The sequence below is a fragment of the Mercenaria mercenaria genome, chromosome 1 (genome assembly GCF_021730395.1).
Source record: "Mercenaria mercenaria strain notata chromosome 1, MADL_Memer_1, whole genome shotgun sequence".
Classification (NCBI taxonomy): domain Eukaryota; kingdom Metazoa; phylum Mollusca; class Bivalvia; order Venerida; family Veneridae; genus Mercenaria; species Mercenaria mercenaria.
The window spans coordinates 99495717-99518202 of NC_069361.1; the positions used below are offsets into that span (position 1 = coordinate 99495717).

Genomic DNA, 22486 nt, shown 5'->3' on the forward strand with positions numbered 1-22486 from the left:
TACTAACCTGAGAACCTACAAAAAGGTATATATGCTACTAAAGGAAATAAAATTCTAACTGATCATTAATATTCATTTGAGGCTTGCAGCTAGGGTACACACTTTACAAGGTTTAATTGCTCTCATTTTCATACTTGTGGTTCCAAACAAATATTTATCCTTAATTTAATTACCTTTTCGTGTTGTTAAGTATTTCCAAGTAACAGTATTTTATTTTATTGCATCTTGATCCATTTTCATAACTCTGATCTATGAAACAAACTCCAAGAAGTATTGTTTTAGATAATGCATTTGCCTTTGAACAACATTGAAATATCTTTAATGAAGAAAGATAATTGGAACAACAACTGTACCTGTCAATCTTTTGTAATGTAACTGCATTTTTTGTATATGTAAGGGGTGTTGGTTATATCATAGAAATTAGCGTTTTGTTGTACACCTTTGTTTTGTTGTTTTTATTCGTACCACGCATATTGTTTATATAACAGTCATTGTTAATATAATATTGCCAGAATACCACATCATTTTATAGACCTTGATACAGTACATTTGTTTATCATCAGTAGGTGAGTAGGTAGCCTAAACCCACCTGTGGTGCATTTTAAGTTATATCTAGTCCTTTTCTGACGGGCGTCGAAACTAAGATATATGTCACAGGCAGTAGTAGAACACGTCATTTAAGCATGCTTTAAAATATAAAGTATTGCAAACTATTATTTCAAAACTTTATTGTAAGATAAATAAATATTATCCAAACACTACAAATATTGCGCGCTCAGCTGCATACCGAATTGTTTACGTACATATATACACGAATTACCATGTTCTCTTTTATAAAAGTTTTAAGGCATTTACTAATTTCCATAGAGACACCTTTTAAAATAGCACACAATCCTTAAACAAAATGTTTCTATTGATATGAAAATACTTTAATTACCTCTGTGAATTATGTTTTCACAGATGAATGAACTTTAGTTTCGATTTTTCAGTTTGGCTGCAAGCTTACGACATTTATTCAAACCGTTCACATAAATTTCAAACAACAGTAAAGGGCCGTATTATTTGAAAAATTACCATCATTACTGAAATGCCGCACTGCATGTTTCTTCTTGTACCTCTGTAAAATCCATTCCTTTAGATGTTTAATTGTATTCAAATGTCCATCACAAACATACAGTCGGACACTGGTTAATGTCAAGTGTTTTACGTTTCTCCTGTATCTTTTCCTGCAAATGTTATTTCATTTTTAAACATGGTCTGTATTTTCATATTTCCAGGTAGTATGTTCCTGTGCAATATATTTAGAAAGCATATTACTCGTACCGGTATTACCGACGGTAGCTTTCAGATAGATATTACAGTGTAGATGCATTCGTTTGAAAAAATTTATTTCACAGTAAGGAAGCGCCATGTTTTTATCTTACAATAAGGTAGCTCCTTGCTTGTTGTGATACTGCATCTGTGGCACGTGGTTCTGTAATTTGGTAACGAAATCACGTGCTGATGTTAGTGACATTTTCGGGTGCAGATGTACCAGCATTATGGCGGGTGTCCGCCAAGGTGGTAGGTACACACCAAGGCGAATAACTCTCTTCACAACATTGATTGGTAATGGCGGAGAGGCATCCCAAGTGTTTCCACAACGTCCAACCTGCAACCAGTAAAAACAGTTTAGATTATTTAAATACACCAGTAAACATTTGACGTAATTTATCAAGATGTTTTCTACACTTACACCATATCGATTAAATCCATCAGAGAATTGCGTTTAATGATATTCAGCAGTTAAGAAGAGGTATCAAATTTAAAGAAAAAATCTTGGAATGGTTTGGAAAAATAGATGTAAGGGTTTAATTCATATCAGCATCAACTTACGAAGTCATTATTATAAGCTACTATACCATTAGCTTAGCTTGTTTATGATTGAAGTTCAAAGCTTTACGCAGTGTTCATCTAATTATTAATTTGCTTTACGTTTTATCAGACACAAATCCTGAGTGTATTTTTCTTTTAAATGTAATCGAACGTGCTCGAGTCGTCACATTAAAACGCAGAATTCTATTATACATTAAATGAACTTTATAAATAGAACAAAACCGCGTTCATGTATGGGATGGCATTCGGAACTTCAAGACCGCTTCGGATATTTTTGAAAAATAATTCATTTCTTCTACTTCTGTTTCTGTATTTCCAAATGTATTTTATTGTTTTTTCGAATAAATTAATTTAAAAGCAGAACTTCGGAAAATGTGTAAACAAGAGGGTCATGATGACCCTGGAACGCTCACCTGAGTAATATGAGCCATATGTTTCAAATGACAAACTGATGCTAAAATATTAATACGGTAGGTCAGTAGGTCACATTCATGGTCACTGAAAGTCAATTTTAAGATATGTGTGCTTTACTGTGCATGTCATCCAAATTTCAAGGTTGTATCTTAAAAAACAAGAAAGTAGGTCAGTAGGTCAAGGTCACAGTCAGGTAATTATAATTAAACAGTCTAGGAACTATGATCTAATATTTTAAGTACTTTTTCCTATATAACTCATAACAAGTAACCCTCAGGGCGGGGCCTCTTTTCACCCCAGGGGTATAATTTGAACAATCTTGCAAGGGATCCACTAGGCAATGCTACAAACCAAATATCAAAGGCCTAGGCCTTGAACTTTAGGACAAGATTTTTTTTCCTATATAAGTCTATGTAAAAATTGAGACCCCCCCGGGACAAGGCCTCTTTTCACCCCAGGGTAATAATTTGAACAATTTTGGTACAGGAATACTAGGCAATGCAACATACTAAATATCAAAAGCCTAGGACTTGCAGTTTCAGACAAGAAGATTTTTTTAAAAAAATCCTATATAAGTCTTTGTAAAACTTGAGACCTCCGGGGCAGGGTCTCTTTTCATCCCAGGGTGATAATTTGAATAATTATGGTAGAGGACCACAAGACAATGCTACATACCAAATATCAAAGGCCTAGGTCTATTGGTTTTAGACAAGAATATTTTTAAAGTTTTTTCCTATATAAGTCTATGCAAAACTTGGGACCCCCGGTGCGGGGCCTCTTTTCAACCCAGGGGCATAATTTGACCAATTTTCATAGAGGACCATTAGATGATGTCACCTGCCAAATATCAAGGCTCTAGGCCTTGCGGTTTTAGACAAGAAGATTTTTATTTTTTTTCCTTTCGGTTGCCATGGCAACCAGAGTTCTGCATGGAATTCAATTCTTTGAATAATTTTAAAAGGGGACCACCCAAGGATCATTCCTGTGAAGTTTGATGTAACTCTGCCTAGTGGTTTTCAAGAAGAAGATTGTTTTAGAAATTGTTGACGGACGGACGACGCACGACGGACGACGGACATTGACCGGTCACAAAAGCTCAACATGACCCTTTGGCTCAGATGAGCTAAAAAACTATATATATTAAATTCTAACAAATATTTCTTAATAGATGTGTTTCGTCAATATATTAACTATTTCTATCATCTATATGTAGCCTGAATACAGTCAATAATCTTACCCCGACACAGGAGAAGAGTCCACAGCAGGCTGGTTTTCTTTCAGTCAATTTACTCTCGGCCATGACACCTACAGTGGAGCTCAACTCGACACTCTCGAAACAGTCGATAGGAATGTTTTGGAAGAAGACATTGTTAAGCTTTGACACGGACAGTTTGTAACCACCGCCCTTCTCTGCCTCGGGATTTCCATATTCTGCTATGCTGGCATCTGTTTTTAAAAAGAAGGTTGGATTAATGCATCTGTAAAGCTATATACTACATGTTGAGTCATAACGTAATATGTGTGTTAGGAATTTAGTCAGAGGCTTGCAACATCCACGGCTCAGCAAACTCGACGGAATAAGAATAACTACAGTACAGTACTGGTTTAATTGTTCAGCTCGAAGTGGAGTGCCTGTTACCATAGTACTTGTTGAATAAGCTAATGTCGTTCCTCAGATAAAAGATGCTTTTTTTAAAAAAAAAATTGTTATTCATGTTTAACTACACATCCATTTTGAACTTAAGCATTGTGACTGATGCCAATGCTTTACAAAATATTGAATTAGTAAAAGAAAAGAAACTTTGAAACAAAATATCCAACTTCTGTCCCAGGCTTAATTTAGCACATTGTTTTATCAGGTTTTATCAAAGGGGTCATAGCTATAGAAGAACGTTCTTATTTTGTTTGCACAATGATAATTTGTCATGTTAAATGAAAAAGCATCATTACTGGAATAACAGTAAGCGATACTCGATAGACCGGTGACTCAGCTGATAAGATATTGGCTGCTCAAGCTGGGTTCAATATATCTATAAATATAATAGAAGTTGAAACAAACAAGTTGGGTAAATTAATATTTGTTTTTCCAAGTATGAAATATGATCATTTATTATCCGATACATATATTTCTTTTCCAATCAGTGATTTGCATTTGTACCGCGTGACCGTCCATTATGTTTTCGTATTGAATACATTAATTTCGTATTTGCCGATGTAACTTTGTCTTGTATAACACAATGTAAATTGGCTTATAACCTTACTGGACAAGCTTGTCTTGTACAGAACATTGTTAGTTCACCTGATAATAATAAATACCTGAAGCAGACTCAGCACACAACAGCAACATTCTGAGATTGGTAAGACAGATCCTGCCTTCTCCCAGCGGTGGTTTGATCTGTTTCGTACATTCCGGTTCGAAAAACTCCACAGCCCGGAAATACAACCAGCTGCCGCCCAGTATAAGTCTTTCTCCGTCTGCTAGTACTCCTGGAAAGATACGCATGATTGATAAAAAAGCTGCTTGTATCTCTATATAATGGAAAGGAATTCCCCTCGGAAGCAACTGTTTAGCTGATATCTGACAAACAATACATGCATGCATACAAATACAACAGCTGTTGTGTCAACTATTAGATTTTTTATGTACCTAAAACAACATAGCAATGTATGTATTCTGTAAGTTTGATTCTTAGACTAACTAAATCTGTTTTATTTTGATTGAAATAAGGTAGGGCTATATAATTTGCGTCGAATGCACTTTGTCTGTGACGTAGACAATTTTTGAAACATTGACCTCCGCGTCTTTCCGGAAGTTCGGTTACAGAGATCGACTTGTCAAAGCGCCAGATATGATACAAACTGCGCCAGATATGATACAAACTATAAGAAAGGGTAATGCTTATTACACGCGCCTACGATACAAGGTGGGTGACAAGTTATAATCATTGTTCTATAAAGAAACAAATCATGTGTTAACAGATCAAGATGCTGTAGTATTCTCTGAATGTTCTTGAAACCTGATAAATGATGAATTGTTTTCAAGGTTTACTCAGAAACTGTTGTGGCATTTCAACTCTTGATAATGGAGAGCAATATACTATTAGCTGTAGAATTTACAAGGGGTAAACAATCAATTATTGTGTCGTGGAGTGCTATCTAAAGGAAAAAGGAAACAGCGGGTACTTCTAGAAGAAGGTGTTATTATTACGGTGCTACCGGTATAGATATGATTTGTGAACATAAACAGTAAAACATCATACAGGATCAGTTCAAACATATATCATATGTCTTAAAGGAAATAAGTGTGTTGCCTGTAGTGAGTAGGAGATATAATTGTATAGACAAGTTAATTTTTTTCCAAAGATTCAATATTTGTGTATGTTTTAAATTAAATATATTTACATGGGAATTCTGCTTAAGCTATTTTAAGGCCACCACGAACATTTACAAACAATCAAAAAACTCTAAACACTACATGGTACTGATTTGTTATTACCTTGAAACAACTGTTCATATGTCATTGTTTCGCCTGGTTTTCCGGAGACGTCCCAAACATTGGTCTTCATTTTGGTACCTTGTTTTAATACTTTGTCACTGAATTTATAAAAGTAGTTATGCCTTTTATAGGCATTTTCGAACACTTCTTGAGACATTGGTGTAAAGGCGCTCCATGTGAATTCTTCTGGCGGATTTGACTGGTCAGAAACGAATGATATCCGACTGTCACGTGATGGAGATGGGGGTGGTTTATTTGACACAAGGCGCGAGAAAGTGTCTGATTTATTAGCGGATTTGTCAGAGCTGATTTGCAGCTTGTTGCCTTTTGCAGGCGTGACCACATGATTCATTTTTGTTGATCTTGGAGGTGTAGTAATAACATTGCTGGAATTGTTTATCTGAAAAAGAAGAAGACATGTTAACATTACATTCAGTCTATATAAAGCATGTAGGTGGTCTCTACAGATACAAATCTTTCAAATACCACATGCGGCAAATAGCTCACATTGTTAAAGTGGAACTGGTTCTTTTTTTGATGCAAACAAATACTCAACATGATCATATAGCAGACCTCTAAGATTATTAAAATTATCTTTAAAATCGACATGTTTTCAACTTGTTTCAACTCTTCTTATTGAACTGCCCCCAGTGAAATTATACAAACTAAAATAGAACGAACAGAAAGTGCATTGTAAAAATTATTATATACATGTCGTTGTGAAGTTGGATTTGTGATTAAATCTTCAACATCGTACGATTTAGTGTAACATAAGGATTTTATTTTACAGATTTTCATGTTGGTACGTTGTGAAGATGTGACATTGGAACATACTGCGTCAGTTATTATGTAAGCTGAACACTGTTTTTAAGTAGTCCCCTAGCTAACGTGGTTTTGCCAGGAGTGGTCAAATAAAACACCGCTATCAAAATTGTGCGAAAGAAACTCACTTTTATGGTACTTGGTAAAACTCTCATAGGCATGGAAGGTTTTAAGAAAAGCTAAAGCAGAGTTGACAAAGATATGTTTCATGCGAGCTAATATGATAGAATCTGTTAAAAATTCCCTAGTAAGCAAAAGAAAAAACATGCACCCGGCTAACGCCTCGCTGCCATTTATCATACTGACCCCACATATTTGCGTGGAGGGTTACTAACAAACCCAATAATTAATATTGTCAATCTGTGTTTGATTCTTTGAAAGCAGAAAAAATGCACTCGGCTAGCGTCCCCCCCCCCCCACCCCCACTCCTATTTATCATACCCAAAATATTTCCGTGGAGAGTCACTAAAAAACAACAATAATTAATATTGACAATATGAGACAAAGACTTCCTGACACCTTTTCAAAGCAAAATGAAAAACGTTCGGAAGGCAGCATGTTGAAAATAATATAGGACCTGGAGATATTTAATTTCTGCTGCTACTGCAAACATCATACAAAAATTTGTGTATAAAACTTAATATCAAATATTAAACGAGGAATATTATTTGATCATTAACTGGAGCGTGTCATTTCTTTCGATTTTTGTTGCCAAAGAGCAAAGGTATGCATGCAATTTTATCAGCTCAGTTACTCCTTAAATGCTTTTAACTTTTTTTTTCTGAGTCGTAATCGAAATTGCGTAGGAAAACGTTATTTTCTAAGATACACATTTGTCTGTAAGGAACTGGAGTCAAAGATATTGCGTAAAATGTTGAAATAAGTACAAAAATGTAGATTACTTCAGCACAGCAGAAAGTTGGTTATTGAACCTTCAATTTCTCTTATTGATGTCATGGATAGTGGTATTAAAATACATTAACTATTAACTGTCTTCCATTAGGTTCGAAAACGGCCATCCATAATTCGTCAAAATATGATAAATGTAATTTACATAATTTGTCTCTGACGGGAACAATGTTTGCTATGAGTCTTGGCAAGTTCTCTGAGAGCCTGCTGATAAACGAATGTTGCTGCTAACTGCCGGGCTATTGCAAAATATGTTGGCCATGCATTAAATTACCATTCCAGCAAGATCTGGTGCCAAGGCACGGAAGGCTGTTTGGTTCTTTTACTTTACTTGTTTTGTTCCGTGGAGAAAGTCGTCAAACACATTCAAGGAGTTCACCGTAGGTTGCCCATGAGCAATCTCGGGAAGTGTATCAGGTAAAAACAGGTAGCTAATTACATTAAACAATAATGTCTAGGGCAAGCCAATTGTTCTCGTAGTATTCCCTTGATTGTTTGTCTGTATTATTGCTTATATGTATACTAGGTTCAAACTCAACCAAATTGCTCAAAGATATTTTGAGTTTACAGATCTTTGAACTCTTCATAAATCATTTATAGTACAGACAGTAGACAATGTAATGACGAATAGATGCCTGCACGTAAGTCCTAATTACAACTAGTTATCCATTTTTTTCAAACTTTTTAATTGACATATTCTTGAAATGCTTCAGTTTTGAGTGACAAAATGTCACTTATATTATTTATCACATGTGTACCTTCGAAAACTAATGCGATTTTACTTTCGTTTTTGAATGATGAATGTCATATTTTATGCATTTAGGTATAATAAAGGTAGCTAGTTTACGATTCATAAGCACAATTACCGGTTTTCTAGGATTTGCTGCTCTTCTATGATCTACTATATACAAATGCAGAGCCTAATTAAGAATATGAAATATTCTGGATGAATTTCAATGACAGAATTAATATTGATATAAAACTTAAATTTTACGACAGTAGTTTTCCAATCTGCTCTCTACGCATGTTGACTTGAAAAACGTCAGTTAAAATTTATAGTTTGTCGGGTCACACGGACTCTGTTTAGCTATTTAGGATATATATAAAACTTTCAAGGTCAAGGACAACAGGCGCCCGTCCTGACCTTCAGAAATCCGTCGGAGACGATAGAATTCTTCATCCCTTCTCCATACATTTCAAACCCATATCAGCGAGGAACAAAGGATTTCAAATTATAAGTTTCACTCGTTCCTTTCTTTTCTTTCCTTTGACTTATCTTTTAGTTTAGTTTAGTTTAGTTTATACTAATTTATTTTAGCTCCATTGTGATGAAAGCTCCAAGCTTACTTGAACCACTCTCGAGTCGTTTTTACGATATAAGGTGATTTTATATCATAACTGTCTGGTGTCATTTGTAACCTATTCAAACGGGAATATTTAAAAGTAACATAAATGGAACTATGATTTGTAAATATACTTTTCTTCTTAAATGATACAAAAAGAGACAACTATACATTCGGGTCTGTCAGTTTACAGGTATATACACTAGTTATCAATCTTCTATCATAGTTGTGCAATCAGTTGCTAAGAGCCTGGAATCTCGAGATAATTTGAACATTAACAGTGTACCGAGAAAATGTTTTGCTATTATACACATCATGTCTATCGCCAGTTAATCGGTGGTTGGTGTTTTGTTAGTTTTTTTTATCTACTTCTGTTGGGGTGTTTATCTGAAAATTAGTTTTCATATTATTTAAAGTTAAAACCCCACTAGCTTTACAAACAATTTCATTATTTCAACTATGTACCTCCACACTCGTTCTCCAAAATCTCTGTTTTAAAGGGAATTCCTATAGTTTTTTATGCGCATCTTTCTGCGCAGCCGTCACTTTCTATGGAAAACTGAACTGAAGTCAACATTTGTTGAAACATGTGACAGACAATCTTAAAAATGAGGAATCTGGAATGAAATAACATTTTTGATAAGTTTTATCAGTAATCAAATGTTGATACTGTTTTATGTTGTATTGACAAGTATCATGCCTGACAGGTATCTTGCTATTTTTGTGGTTGTGTTTTCACATCGCATTTTAGTACAAAGACAGTGTCGTTCATATAATGTAAGATAATTGACTTAGTACTGATAAAACAATATCACCTTTCAGATTATTTAGTATTAAATTATAGAAAGAATTAAAAAAAATTAAAACTTTTCTTTAACTTCTAGCAGACATACATGTACATGTAATCAATTTGGCCAGGTTCGCGCCATTTTCCGTCCGAACAGGTGTTGTATTCTCGCGGTCTTAACATAAAATTTAGCCTGGTGACCCATACATTTTTAGCCATTTTTATGCTCACAATACAATTATCTATACACAAGAAAAACAGGGAAAAATTCTATGAAAGAGTTTTTTCAAAATTTAAAAAAAATATTCTTCACTTTTGGTATTTTTCATTGAAAAAAGTTCACAAAAGTGAATATGAAACAATATATTTTTTTTCATTTGTACCCATTATTGTAAGGATAGAGTATTACAAATATAACTATTATATCAAATAAATATATAATAAAATCTGTAAAAAGAAAAAAACTTTATTGTGCTGTCTTGATGTATATTTTGGTTGGTATTTATAAAAAAAGCAGAAAATTATGAAAATGTTGAAAAATCGCTGGCAGTTTCAGCAATAGTGGGTTTGTTTAAAACAATTTTTCACAAAAACAAGCCTGGTGACCCATTGTTTTTATTTGTTCATTATTTTCAGCACAAATTTTCCTATCATATATGTGAATTAAAAAAAATTCTATGAAAGGAAAAAAACTATAGGAATTCTCTTTAAGGTGGCTGATTTCTGCCATTTCGTGTTTTCGTGTTGTCGGGGCGAAAACACGAAAACACGACAGATTTTACGCGAAAACTCGACGTTTGAAGGGCGCCGACTAGACAAATTTATCTGTCGAGTTTTCGTGTTGGCGGGTATAAATATGTCGTGTCGGCGCCCTTTATTTGTCGTGTTTTTGTGTTTTCGCCCCGCCGACACGACAACACGAAACCTCGACAAATTAGGTTTTTGTCGAGATTTCGTGTTTTTGACCCGCCAACACGCCAACAGGAAATGGCAGAAATCAGCCACCATACTGTTTGGGTAAATGAATATACGTACATTGTTGGAATACTATATTTATCATATTTTCTTATTTACCGTAGATTAAGTTTGCCGACATCGCCCATCAAGTCACTCAAAGTAGTATAGTAATTGTTTGTGCGAAAACAGTATGACCTCGCCTGACCCCTTGTCCCTATTCTAAAATATCCAATGTCGGCCAATTTAAAAACCACAGATTTTAAACCCAATAAAAACCTCTGATTTAACTAAAAATGATTTAATTAAAGATGATTTAAAATGAAGAAAACATATATCTTTATTTAAAAATAGTTTCCACTTAAAAACTTTTAAATAATCTTTAAACACTACACCGAGAGACAAAATGTAGAATAACTTTGGCCTAATATAACATACAGGAAGTAAAATATAATGTGGTTGAATTTAGACCACATTTATTTTCTGTTTAAATAACTCTTTTACTTCCTTGTTTTGTAATCCTTCTACATAGATAAAACAACTGTTAAAGACATTAGAAATGACACAAAATGTACACAATACCAATAAATACATTAATAATTATCCATGAAACAAGAAAATTTCAAACTAAAAATAACACAGACCGGGAAACCAAATGCTAAATATAACAAATATAATAAGGTCGGTTATTTACAAATCTATCCCTCTTTTTATTAAAAAACAAGTAATATCTCCCTTTGATAATTGAAATTCATACAAATTATTTTAATTAATATTGGAAGAATAAAATTACTTTAGGAGTTGTTATTATTTAGAAACAAAAAGTAATTGAATAAATTATAACACATGAAAATAAAATTATGATAATTTCAAAACCATAACACTATTATAATAAAGAATATACACTATATATAACCGGTTTCACTTTTATATCATTGAGGCGAGTTCTGTTATGTTTAGCTCCGGAAGTCAATCTGACGTTTCCTTGTCTGTTTAAAGGTAGCTTGCAGTATGGTTTGTGTACTGGATCGTCTTGACTGTTAACGGTTACAGCCTGCTGTTATGACATTAAACTGGTTGTGCACATAAAGAATTCTTCCGTCAATGTTGTAATAGCACTGAATTGCCTTACTTCGTTCTTGTCTCTAGTTTCGAAGGTTTCGGGAGGCAAGAACAATGGGGTTGAAGGTGATTCTGGCTGCAAAACCGGGCAGGTTTGATGACTTAGGAAAAACCAGCTGTATGGTGAGCCTACAGATGAGGTCTCTTAGGAAAGACTAATGGTTCACCCCGGCGTCGGGTGTGCACGTAATAAATTCTACCTGGCGTCGGGGTTAAAATAAATGTACAGAACACGGCTTTTGCACTTTTTAACAACTATTAAACAAGTATTACAAGATTTAAGTACAAACAACTGAAATCACTCAACCGTTTGAGTATACCATAGACATATGCATGATTGAATTATTTATTATGTTTTACATTGTTTAATCTCAGTGTTTTATACAATAAATCATAAATGTTTATACCATTTTGTAACATTTTAATGAAAAATAAACAATAATAACCACAAAATGTGTTTGTTTTGTCTTGATATTGTATGTTATTAAGCTTTTAATTAAGCTTTTTAATCCAAAAGTCTGCTTCTATCAGAGGATACAGGTTCGTCCGATATGTAGAATTTGATGTAACTGCCCATCAAAAGCATAAATGTTAATTCTGTAGATGCCGAATCCTCATACGGGTGAATATCAAACATTGTTCCTTGTTTTAGATAAATTTTAATTTTTTTCTTATACATAGATATTAACTTATCAGTATCAAAGTCCTCAGCTGCCTCAGCTGTTATATTTACATTATCAAATATACCAAAAAGTAAAACATCATCCTGAGGCCTATTATTTCGCCACCTAAATATAAAATGTGATATTGGGCTTTTAGTCGGTTTATACGGTTCACCCGGGGAGCTTGCACCCTTTAATAAAATCTTAATATCTATTATATAAGTTCCGGTTTTTCTGACTATAAACACACCACTCAAAAGCATATCTAGTACATCTATTTTATATTCTTGGTTTGTGTTTATAAAATCTTTATAATCTACGATAATTCCAGGTCTTATTTCAAATATATTTAAATAGTTCAGATCGGCCATATTTTTATATGTTGAATGTATCCAGGCACCACGACGGTCAAAATACTTTTTCATTTGTATGTAATCAAAAGTATGATTATAATAGTATTCAAAGAGAAACACTTCATGTTTTACTTCCTCTACCCTTTTTTCTATTTTCCTGTCTTTCTTTTTAAGTTTAAGAATTATTTCAGCTAAATCATCAACTCGTTTTGTTGCGGCAACTTCAGAAGCAGATAAATTGTCAACAGTAGCCTTTGTTCTAGCTAATTGTGTTTCTTGTTTATGAAAAACATTTATTACTTTTTTAATTTCTTCGGTATTAGTGGTAATTTCTTCAACATTAGCGGTTATTGCTTTAGTATTAGCAGTAATTACTTGAGTATTAGCAGTGATTGATTCTCCTTGTTTAGCTGATATTTCAACTACAGAGTCCAAATCATTTGTTATTTTTTTAATTTTATCATTAATTTTATCATTAATTATCTTAATTGCTTCTTCTTGTTTAGCTGATATTTCAACTACAGAGTCCAAATCATTTATTATTTTTTCAACTTTATCATTAAATTCATTAGTATCTTCTTGCAATTTTTTTGTAATATTACTTAATTCTGCATATTTTAAATTGTGACGGTTGTCAACAATACTAATCCAATTTCGAATTTGTTTTTTAAAGTCATCTATTTTAGAATTAATTTCTTTTTTAAAGTCATCTAATGCTGTGTCATGATCATCACCTCTTTGTGAAGCTGCCTTTTCCAATTCAGATTTATATTCTGCAAATTTATTTGAAAATGTATCGAGTAAATCTTGATTCCCTTTTGCCATTTCAGTATTTAGTTTATTTATTTCTGTTCTAATTTCTAACTGATACATATTTTGTAACTTTTTCTCAGCTTCAATAATCTTATCTTTTAGCTCTTCATGTTTAATCATACTATCTTTTAATTCTTGAACTTGAGTGTATAAAATGTTTAAATTAACTCGAAATACTTCTTTTATATTATCATCTGTCAAATCAGATTTCTCTTCAAGTTCTTTAATAGAATCAGTCATAGCTTTCATTTCTTCTTCAATTTTACCTTGTAATTGATTAATTAATAATGAATTCTTTTTAAAATCTTTTGTTAATTCTTCAATATTCTTTACTTCTACTTCTAGTGTTTGTTTTATACTTTTGACATCTTCAAGTTTATAGTCATCTATTACACTTTGAATTTTTTTATACACAAACCGTCTTGAAACTGCATCGTTGGGTTTATCTGGATTTCCTAGGTTGATTATTTCATTACCTCCCATATCTAATGCTCTATTCATTGTGTTATCAAGTTCCTTATTTCTATGAAGATACGATTCCGTTTCCTTTTTAAGCTTTTTGAATTGTTTTTTAGTAGCATAATCACTTAAATCAATATCAAATTTAACTTTACTTATACTGTCAGGTTGATTAATTTGTTTTACATCATTAAAAACTCCCATCATATAATTATTATATATTACCAGTAAAGTTTTTTCTTAAAAACTTCCTTGGTTTGTCAACATATAAGAAATCATACTTCTGTTTTGTTGCATTAGCAAAAGTATCACGATCTATATTTTGTTCATCACAAATCCTATTATTTTCCATTTTACCTGGACTTTCAAATAAAATATAATGTGAACAGTTAATTCGAATATCTTTTGGTGTTTTATAGTAAGACTGACTTAAATAAATAACACAACAGTTTTTGTGACGTCCTTGAATAAAGTATTTTGTTATTTCATTTTGAACTTTTTTATCTTCACATACAAAATCATCAAATATTACTACTTTTTGTTTTTTTGATTCAAGATTCTCACAAGGTTCAATTTGGTCGGGATCAGCTGAATATTCAAGTATTTCATTTGGATCTACTTTAATTTTTTTGCAATTTCATTTAAGTGATTTATTAAATCTTGATATTTAGATTGTTCTAGGTTTTTAGCATATAAGTATAATTTATCATAATATATAAGAGGTTTTCGAAGTATATGCATTAATGTATTTGTTTTTCCAGATCCTGACGATCCACATATTAACATTCTAAAACATGAATCTGGCATAAAAGGATAAAATTGTTTAAAGTTATTGGATTTATCATTTTTTGTATCATAATTTGGAATTTCCATTTATATATAATAATACATTATCTTACATTATTTTACATTATTTTAAATTATCTTACATTATTATATAAATGCAATCAAAACTTAATGAAATGATAATAAGAAAAAAATTAGTTGGGCAAAAGATGAGAAATCTTAGAGAAGAAATAATGAGAGAAAAAATAAGAAAAGCTACAAATCGGGATATGTATACTGAAATTTATAAACCAATTACTGAAAAAATAGAAAGCCAAAAAGAACAATTATCAAGTCAGTTAAAAGCATTACCTGGAATAAAACAACAATTAGCGTTACTTCCAAAAAGTTTTGTTGATAAAATACAAGAAGTAGAACAACAACAAAAATTGGCAGAGAAAATGGAAGAACCACCACCTCCGGGACTACAACAACCATTATTACCACTAATACCACAAAAACTAGACGAAAAAGAGGTTGATAAAATACTGAAAGATTATTATAACAGAGAAAAAAAAATTCCTGAAGATCATATGGGGTTGGATGATGAAGATGATCCTTTTGAAGAATCAGAAGAAGAATCAGAAGAAGAATCAGGAGCAAGACCAAAAGAATTTACAGTTAATTTTAATAAAGATATTGATTTAGATCTTTTAGATAAAAAAAAATATAACACACCACAAGAAGTGTTTAACTTTTTTCACAGCAAATCTAAAAATCCTGATGAAAGAATGACTAAAGAAGAAGTAGAGGGTATCATAGAACATGTATCGGATGAAATAAAAAAAATGGGTAATAAATCTGGTGCAATAACTAGAATGAAAAATCCCACAGATCTTGATCTAAAGCAAAAGGAAGCAATTATAGCTAAGTCGGATAATTTAGTAAAATATAGAAAAACGATCAATTATATTCTAGAAACAGGAAAAAAGTATATGGGAAAAGGAATAAGATATCATAATCCATATAAAGTTTCACCAAATGGGCAATATGGTAATTTAATTATTAACTTAAATAAACTTTATGGTCAAAATAAGTTAATTGCTAAGGATAGAATAACTGGAAAAGAAGTTATTAACACTAAAGTAGATGATGATTTAATTGATTTGATTAATAAAAGATATAACAATAAGAAAAAGCATTCAAATCATTCAAGAAAAATATTCAAAGAATTAACAGAAAAGTCAGGATTACCTATCAATAAAAGATCTATGAAATTTAAAAAAGTAATTAGGGGACAAGGTTATGACGTTTGTCCATGTAATCCAAAAGAATTGGTTAATGACTTGGAGTTAATTTGTGGTTCAATTAATGCTGGAAATAATAATGAAGAACTAAAAAATGAAGGTATTAGAATAATTGATGAACTATTAAAAATGAAAACATTGTTACCAGAACAACATGAAAAGTTATATAAAAATTATTTTTCTTGAATTTAAATTTTAATTAAAAAGATATGTTTGATAATTATATAAATGGAACAAAAAAATAGTATTAAGTTCTGAAACAGTTAAAGATAATAAAAATACTCCGAGTGATTTTACAATCAGATTTAGTCGTTCTTTAATTTTAGATAAAAATAAAACTTATGTTGTTGGTTTGGATAGTATTAACACTATGACCTACTCTTGGCATAATATTAGTGATGAATATGACAATAAAAGAATTCGTTATCATAATGGTAAGGATTGGAAAGATATTATATTTACAAATGGTTCTTACAGTTACACAGATATTAATAATTATATTAGAGAAACATTAATAAGTAATGATGATTATGAATTTGATAAATCAGAAATTGCTCCAATAAGTTTGGAATTTGATTTAAGTAGTTTTAAGATTTTGATTTCAATTACAGATAATTTTAAGTTGGATTTGGAAATATCAAATTTTCATACATTGCTTGGATTTGAGAAAAAAAAATTAGACAAAACTGAATGGGGAACTAAAACACCAAATATAACTAACTCTGTGGATACAATTTACATTCATTGTGATCTTATTGATAATTCACTTGTTGATGGTAATTTCAGTGATATTATTTATGCTTTAAGTACTGCAGATTTAACAAGAGCTTATCCATTTACAAAAGAACCACAAAGAGTTGGATATTCTGAAATTAATAAATATATTATAAATTCAATTAGAATATATATTACAGATGTATTTGGTAGAATAATTAATTTTAATGAGGTTGAAACAAGTTTTACACTAATTTTAAAAGAAATTTAATTAAAACTAAAGTTTTAAAACTTTTATTAAAATTTAGTTTTATATAATGTACAAGAAAGTTTATGATAAAAATAAAGGAATATTTATTTATGTTAATACTCACACAGGAAAAGAAATCATACACGGGACAGGTATCTTTGACACTTTAACGAAATTGCTTTCAAGTTCAGCCGCATCTTCAATTAGCACAGCTGGAAAAAAAGCTTTGGAAACAGCAGGAAAAGCTGCGTTAGAAAGTGGAACAAAAAAGGTTGGAACAGAAGTTGGAAATTTAGCTGCAGCTAAAATTGTTGAAAAATTTAAAAAGAAACCTGCTCCGGCAGTTGGTAATTTAATTGCTAAGGAATTACAAGAAAAGAATAATAAAAATAATAATAAAAATAATAATAAAAATAATAATGATAATGAGGAGGATATTGATATAAGATTAAATAGATTATTGTCAGGATCTGGGACTTTAGCTCGTGCTGGAACTTCAGCTCAACAAAAACGTATTAACAGATTAATTTATAAAAAAATAAAGTTTTAACTTTAATAAAAAATAAAATAATATATAATATATACATGTTTAGAACAAAAGAATATTGTGAAAGATATGAATTAACTCCTATTCAATTAGATACAGCTTTAATATCTGTCTTGGGAAATAATGTTAAGCAACAAAAAAACGGATATCACTTTACAATTAATGATAGAAGTTCATATTTTGATTGGTTTAATGGTTATTTTGAAGTAAGTTTTAAAGTAAATAAGCTTGCTAATGGTAATAATTATGCTGATGGAGATCAAATTGCTCTAATTAATAATGCAGCTTCATTAATTGATCAGTTAGTGGTTAAACAAAATGGAAAAATTGTTTATGATTGTAATAATTTATATAAGGTAGTAAATGTTAAGAGTTTGGTTGAACTATCTGAAGATTATGCAAAATCAACTGGAACAAATGAATTTATTTATTTAGATGAAGCTGCTACTGCTGAAAGTAGGAAGGATCAAGCTGGATATAATAGTGGTTTCGCTATTAGAAAGGATTTAATCCAGGGTAATAAAGAGGTAAATGCTAAAATTCCATTAAATAATTATTCATTTTTTCAGGGTTTAGAAACTAATATTATACCTCCAAGTCAAATTCAAATAACACTGCAGCTGACAGATGATGATGAATTAATTTTTAGAGCTGGTGGAGACCCAGGTAGAGTAATTGTAACAAAATTAATTCTATGGGTTCCACGTTTAATTTTTAATGAATTTGGGTTTGATCTAATTACTACTGAAAGATTTAAAAAAGCAAGATGGTCATACCTTAGGGAAATGATGACGCAATCAACTGATACACAACAAACTAATATAACCTTTAGAATAACGGCTGGTGTAATAAAACCACAACATGTATTTGTTTATTTACAACGACCTGATAAAAGTAATTCACAAGAACATAACCCACATTTATTAGATACATTTCAAATTAATCCAGCAAATGAAAATTGCATTTTGAGCTCTTGTCGTCTTGAAGTTGGTAATGGTGTTTTTTATCCAGAAACAGAATACACAAGTATATCAAGAATATATGATGATGTAATTAATTATTATTATAAACAAAATAACAAAACTACTGGAAGTCTCTTAAATAGATTTAATTTTAAAAGTTTGTTTGGATTTATTCATTTTAACTTGGAATATAAAAAGGAAGTAATAACAGAAGATCCTAAGCATATTACATTAACAGCTAAATTAAATATTCCACCAGCAGCTAATATTCGTGTTTACGCAATTGTATTGTATGAAGAAACAGTTGAAATAAATACTATTGGAAATGAACTTGTTATTGTTTAAATAAAATAAATATAAATTAAAAGTAAAAATTAAAATAAATATAAAGTATATAATGTCATCAAATTATATTGAATATAAAATTAACCTTACAGATGGACAAAAGAAAAATTTAGCCCGAGCCTACAACAACAAAATTCCACATACTTTTAGATTAAAACATGAACAATTACATGGAAACTTCCCTTTACTTTTAACAAAAACACAAATTAATCAAATTAAAAAAGCTGTTGCAAATAAGAAGGGATTAGAAATTACAATTTCAAAAAAACAAATGTACAGTCAAGGTCAAAATGGTGGATTTTTAGGAGCTTTGGCTGGTTTGTTAGGAAAAACAATTCTTCCAATGGCAGCAAAAATAGCTCCAAAAATATTAGCCCCTCTAGGCATTGGGGCCCTTTCTGGACTGGCCAGTACTGGTGTTAGTAAAATACTTGGAAATGGTATTATTTCAGTAGCTAATGATAAGAGAAATATGATATCACCATATCTTACACCTAATCAAAGAAAGCAATTAGTAGGATCTGGAGTGATTAAATTAACACAAAAACAAAAACAAGACGGTGGGTTTTTAGGTATGTTGGCTGCTAGTCTAGGAATACCTTTGATTACATCTTTGTTAAGTGGAAAAGGACTACAGATTGATTCACAACGGAGACCTTACAGACGAATTCCTATAGTAAAAAAAAAATAAAATTTATAAACAAACCAATATCTAACTTTGAAATTGAACAATGGGTAAAACAATTAAAAATTAAAAACTTTAGGGGTGTATTTAGTAGAAATAATTTACCAAGAGTGAAACTCTCGGAGACCACAGGTCTACCAAAATTAAAATTAAAAGTAAAGGACGAGTGTGGAATTATAAATTTGGACGACTCTGTTGGTCCTGGAACACATTGGGTTTGTTATATTGGTAAAATATACTTCGACCCATTTGGACTTCCTCCACCAAAAGAAGTAATTCAGTATATACCAAATGTAAAATACAACAATGTTCAATATCAAGACAAAACAAGTATGCTTTGTGGATATTATTGTTTATTTTTCATTAAAATGTTACAAGATAAAGTACCGTTGTATGATTTATTGTATAAAACACTAAAAATTCATAATCAAAGAGTAAATGAACAAACTATTATAAATTATTTTAACTAAAAAGGACATTTATTTAACTGAAATTTAACTGGAATAATTAATATAATGGGAATATTCAATAATATAAATGAAAAAGTAAATAAAATAGAAAAACAAATAGAAAGGCAATTAATAAAAAAACCTCCATTGTTTTTAACAAGTTATACCCAAGATACTGATAGTGGATTATTTCAATGGAAAACTGTAAATGCTAGTCCTGGTTTAGTTCAAAATGGTAATAATGTAACAATTAATTTTAATTGCATCTTAATTATTCTTGTTGATGCAATTAAATTAGATAAAGGAGAAGCTAAATTACAACTAAAAAATAAAGAAAATGTAATTCTTCAAAGTTATAATGTAAAAAATAACAGAAAAAATGAATCTATTTCTATTAATTATGCAAATGAATTTAAAATAAATGATGTTATTTATATTAATTCTTTAAACGTTATGAATATTCAGTTAACAATTTATGGTTCTATAATTTAATAAAAACTTTAATAAAAACTTTAATTAATTTAAGAATAAGCTAATGTATCAATACCATTTTCAAGAATATATCTTTTATCGTCATAACATGATAAAGATGTTTTATTTATAACATAACTGGAAAGATTGTGTTTATTAGAACGAATAACTTTAAAGGTGTGATTACTTTGGGTTGAATTAAACAAAGTATCTTTATAATTTTTATGAACTATTGTTTTCTTAACAACAAGTTTTTTTAATTCCTTTACATTTTTTAATGTTAACTTCGTTTTCTAATAAATATGAATACATTTTACTTCTTAATCCTACAAATTCAACAATTACTACACCAGCAGCTTCATCTTTAAATTTTCCAATTACTTTTTTATTATTATCAAAATAAAATTTTGAGTTGTTATCGTAATCACTATTATCAAATAAATCTTTGTCCTTATAAAAGTCTTTATACGCATCTTTGGTTTTTATTTCATAACATAATGAATCAGTGTCAGTAAACAATAATTTACAATTACTCTCGTACTTTTCCTTAATGTAATTATAATGAAAATCATACATTAAATATTTTGATAAATCTAGAATGCACATTCCAACATAACAAGGTCTGTTTAATAACAAACTTTCTTTTATTCTATGAATACCAAAAAGGTTAGAGTTAAACATCGTTGAACTAACAAATGAAGGTTTGGCTATGTATTTTAATAAAATATTTTCATCATGTGTTAATTTAATATTAACCCTCTTGCGTAAATTCTCCATCGTCTTACCGAATACAGAATTGTTCATTAACTTAAAAAAGTCCTTTTCAAATGAATTTTTTGCTTTAGATCTTTTTTGAGTATTAAAATCAATATACTTTTTTAACCAAGGACTTTCGTCAAAAGTTAATATTTTATGTATTTTTGTTACTTTTAACCCTAATTGTGTATATAGTTCAAGATTTTTATAATGAACTACATAATTTTGTTTTTTCATTAAAGTTGGAACTAATTTTTTTACATTACTTTTTCCTATTTCAAATTCTGTTTTAATATTTTTACTATAATCAAAAGCCATTGATCTGGTATTTTAATTTTTTCAGGAGCTAAAGGATAATCATTGTGGGTTTTATGTAATTCTTTTGGATATTCAAGATCACATTCAACTATAAAGTTAGTTTTAAACCCTTTTTCAATTAATTTCTTAAATTGTTTTTCGGATATAAATTTAAAGTTTCCAGAGGGTAAAGGTTGACACATAGCCCAACCGTAAAGGTTATTGGCGTCAAGGTACATAATGTATTTGCTTTCTTCTTTTGAATTATAATCTTTCATATATTTATTGTTTGCTTTACTGTATCTGTTTGAAATATAACTTATTCCTCCTCTCAGTCCCTTTTCAATAAAAGATACATATTAATATCAGTTATTAAATCTAACTTAATTCCAGTCATTTTTAACATTGCATCCCAAGCTAAACCAGGACTACTAAAATAATGACAAGGATCTAATTTGTAGTACTCTAAACATAATTTTCTAAAATTTTCAAATACATCAGCTAAAAGTAATACGTCAGTTTTTAAATATAGATCATGATATTCTCCCATTGTTTTAATTTTAAATTTATTCCAAACATTTTTAGCATGTTCGTATTCATTATCAGATATATGTGTTTCATTTAAAATTGAATAAAACTCTTCTTTAGAAGGTAATTCTGTTTCTTTGAATTTTTTAAATGAATCCATGTAATCATATGGATAAACACCTTTTGTCTTTAATAAATTAATGCTTTCGCAATTAAATTCTTGAGATAAATATTTAAATTCTGGAATATTTTTTACTAAGTTATCCAATGATTGAGACATAAATTGGAATGAATCAATAAAGACCAAGTCAGAAATCATAAATGCCATATATCTTTCCATATTGTTAGGAATAACATTAATTTCTTTTTTAAATTTCCCTATTTGTTGCATAATAAAATGA

The 22486-nt window shown here is 30.4% G+C and overlaps 1 protein-coding gene across 1 annotated transcript in view; it reads right to left on the reverse strand.

Annotated features, from left to right (window-relative positions):
- Positions 1 to 711: 711 nt before the first annotated feature.
- The window catches only part of LOC123529005 (uncharacterized), a 42192-nt gene continuing 20417 nt past the window's right edge, over positions 712 to 22486 (reverse strand). The window contains exons 2-5 of the mRNA XM_045309162.2: positions 5786 to 6185; positions 4606 to 4776; positions 3527 to 3735; positions 712 to 1651 (exon numbers count right to left, since the gene is read on the reverse strand). Coding sequence (XP_045165097.2) covers positions 1421 to 1651; positions 3527 to 3735; positions 4606 to 4776; positions 5786 to 6185 — 1011 coding nt within the window. The 3' untranslated portion in view covers positions 712 to 1420. The remainder of the gene's footprint in view (positions 1652 to 3526; positions 3736 to 4605; positions 4777 to 5785; positions 6186 to 22486) is intronic.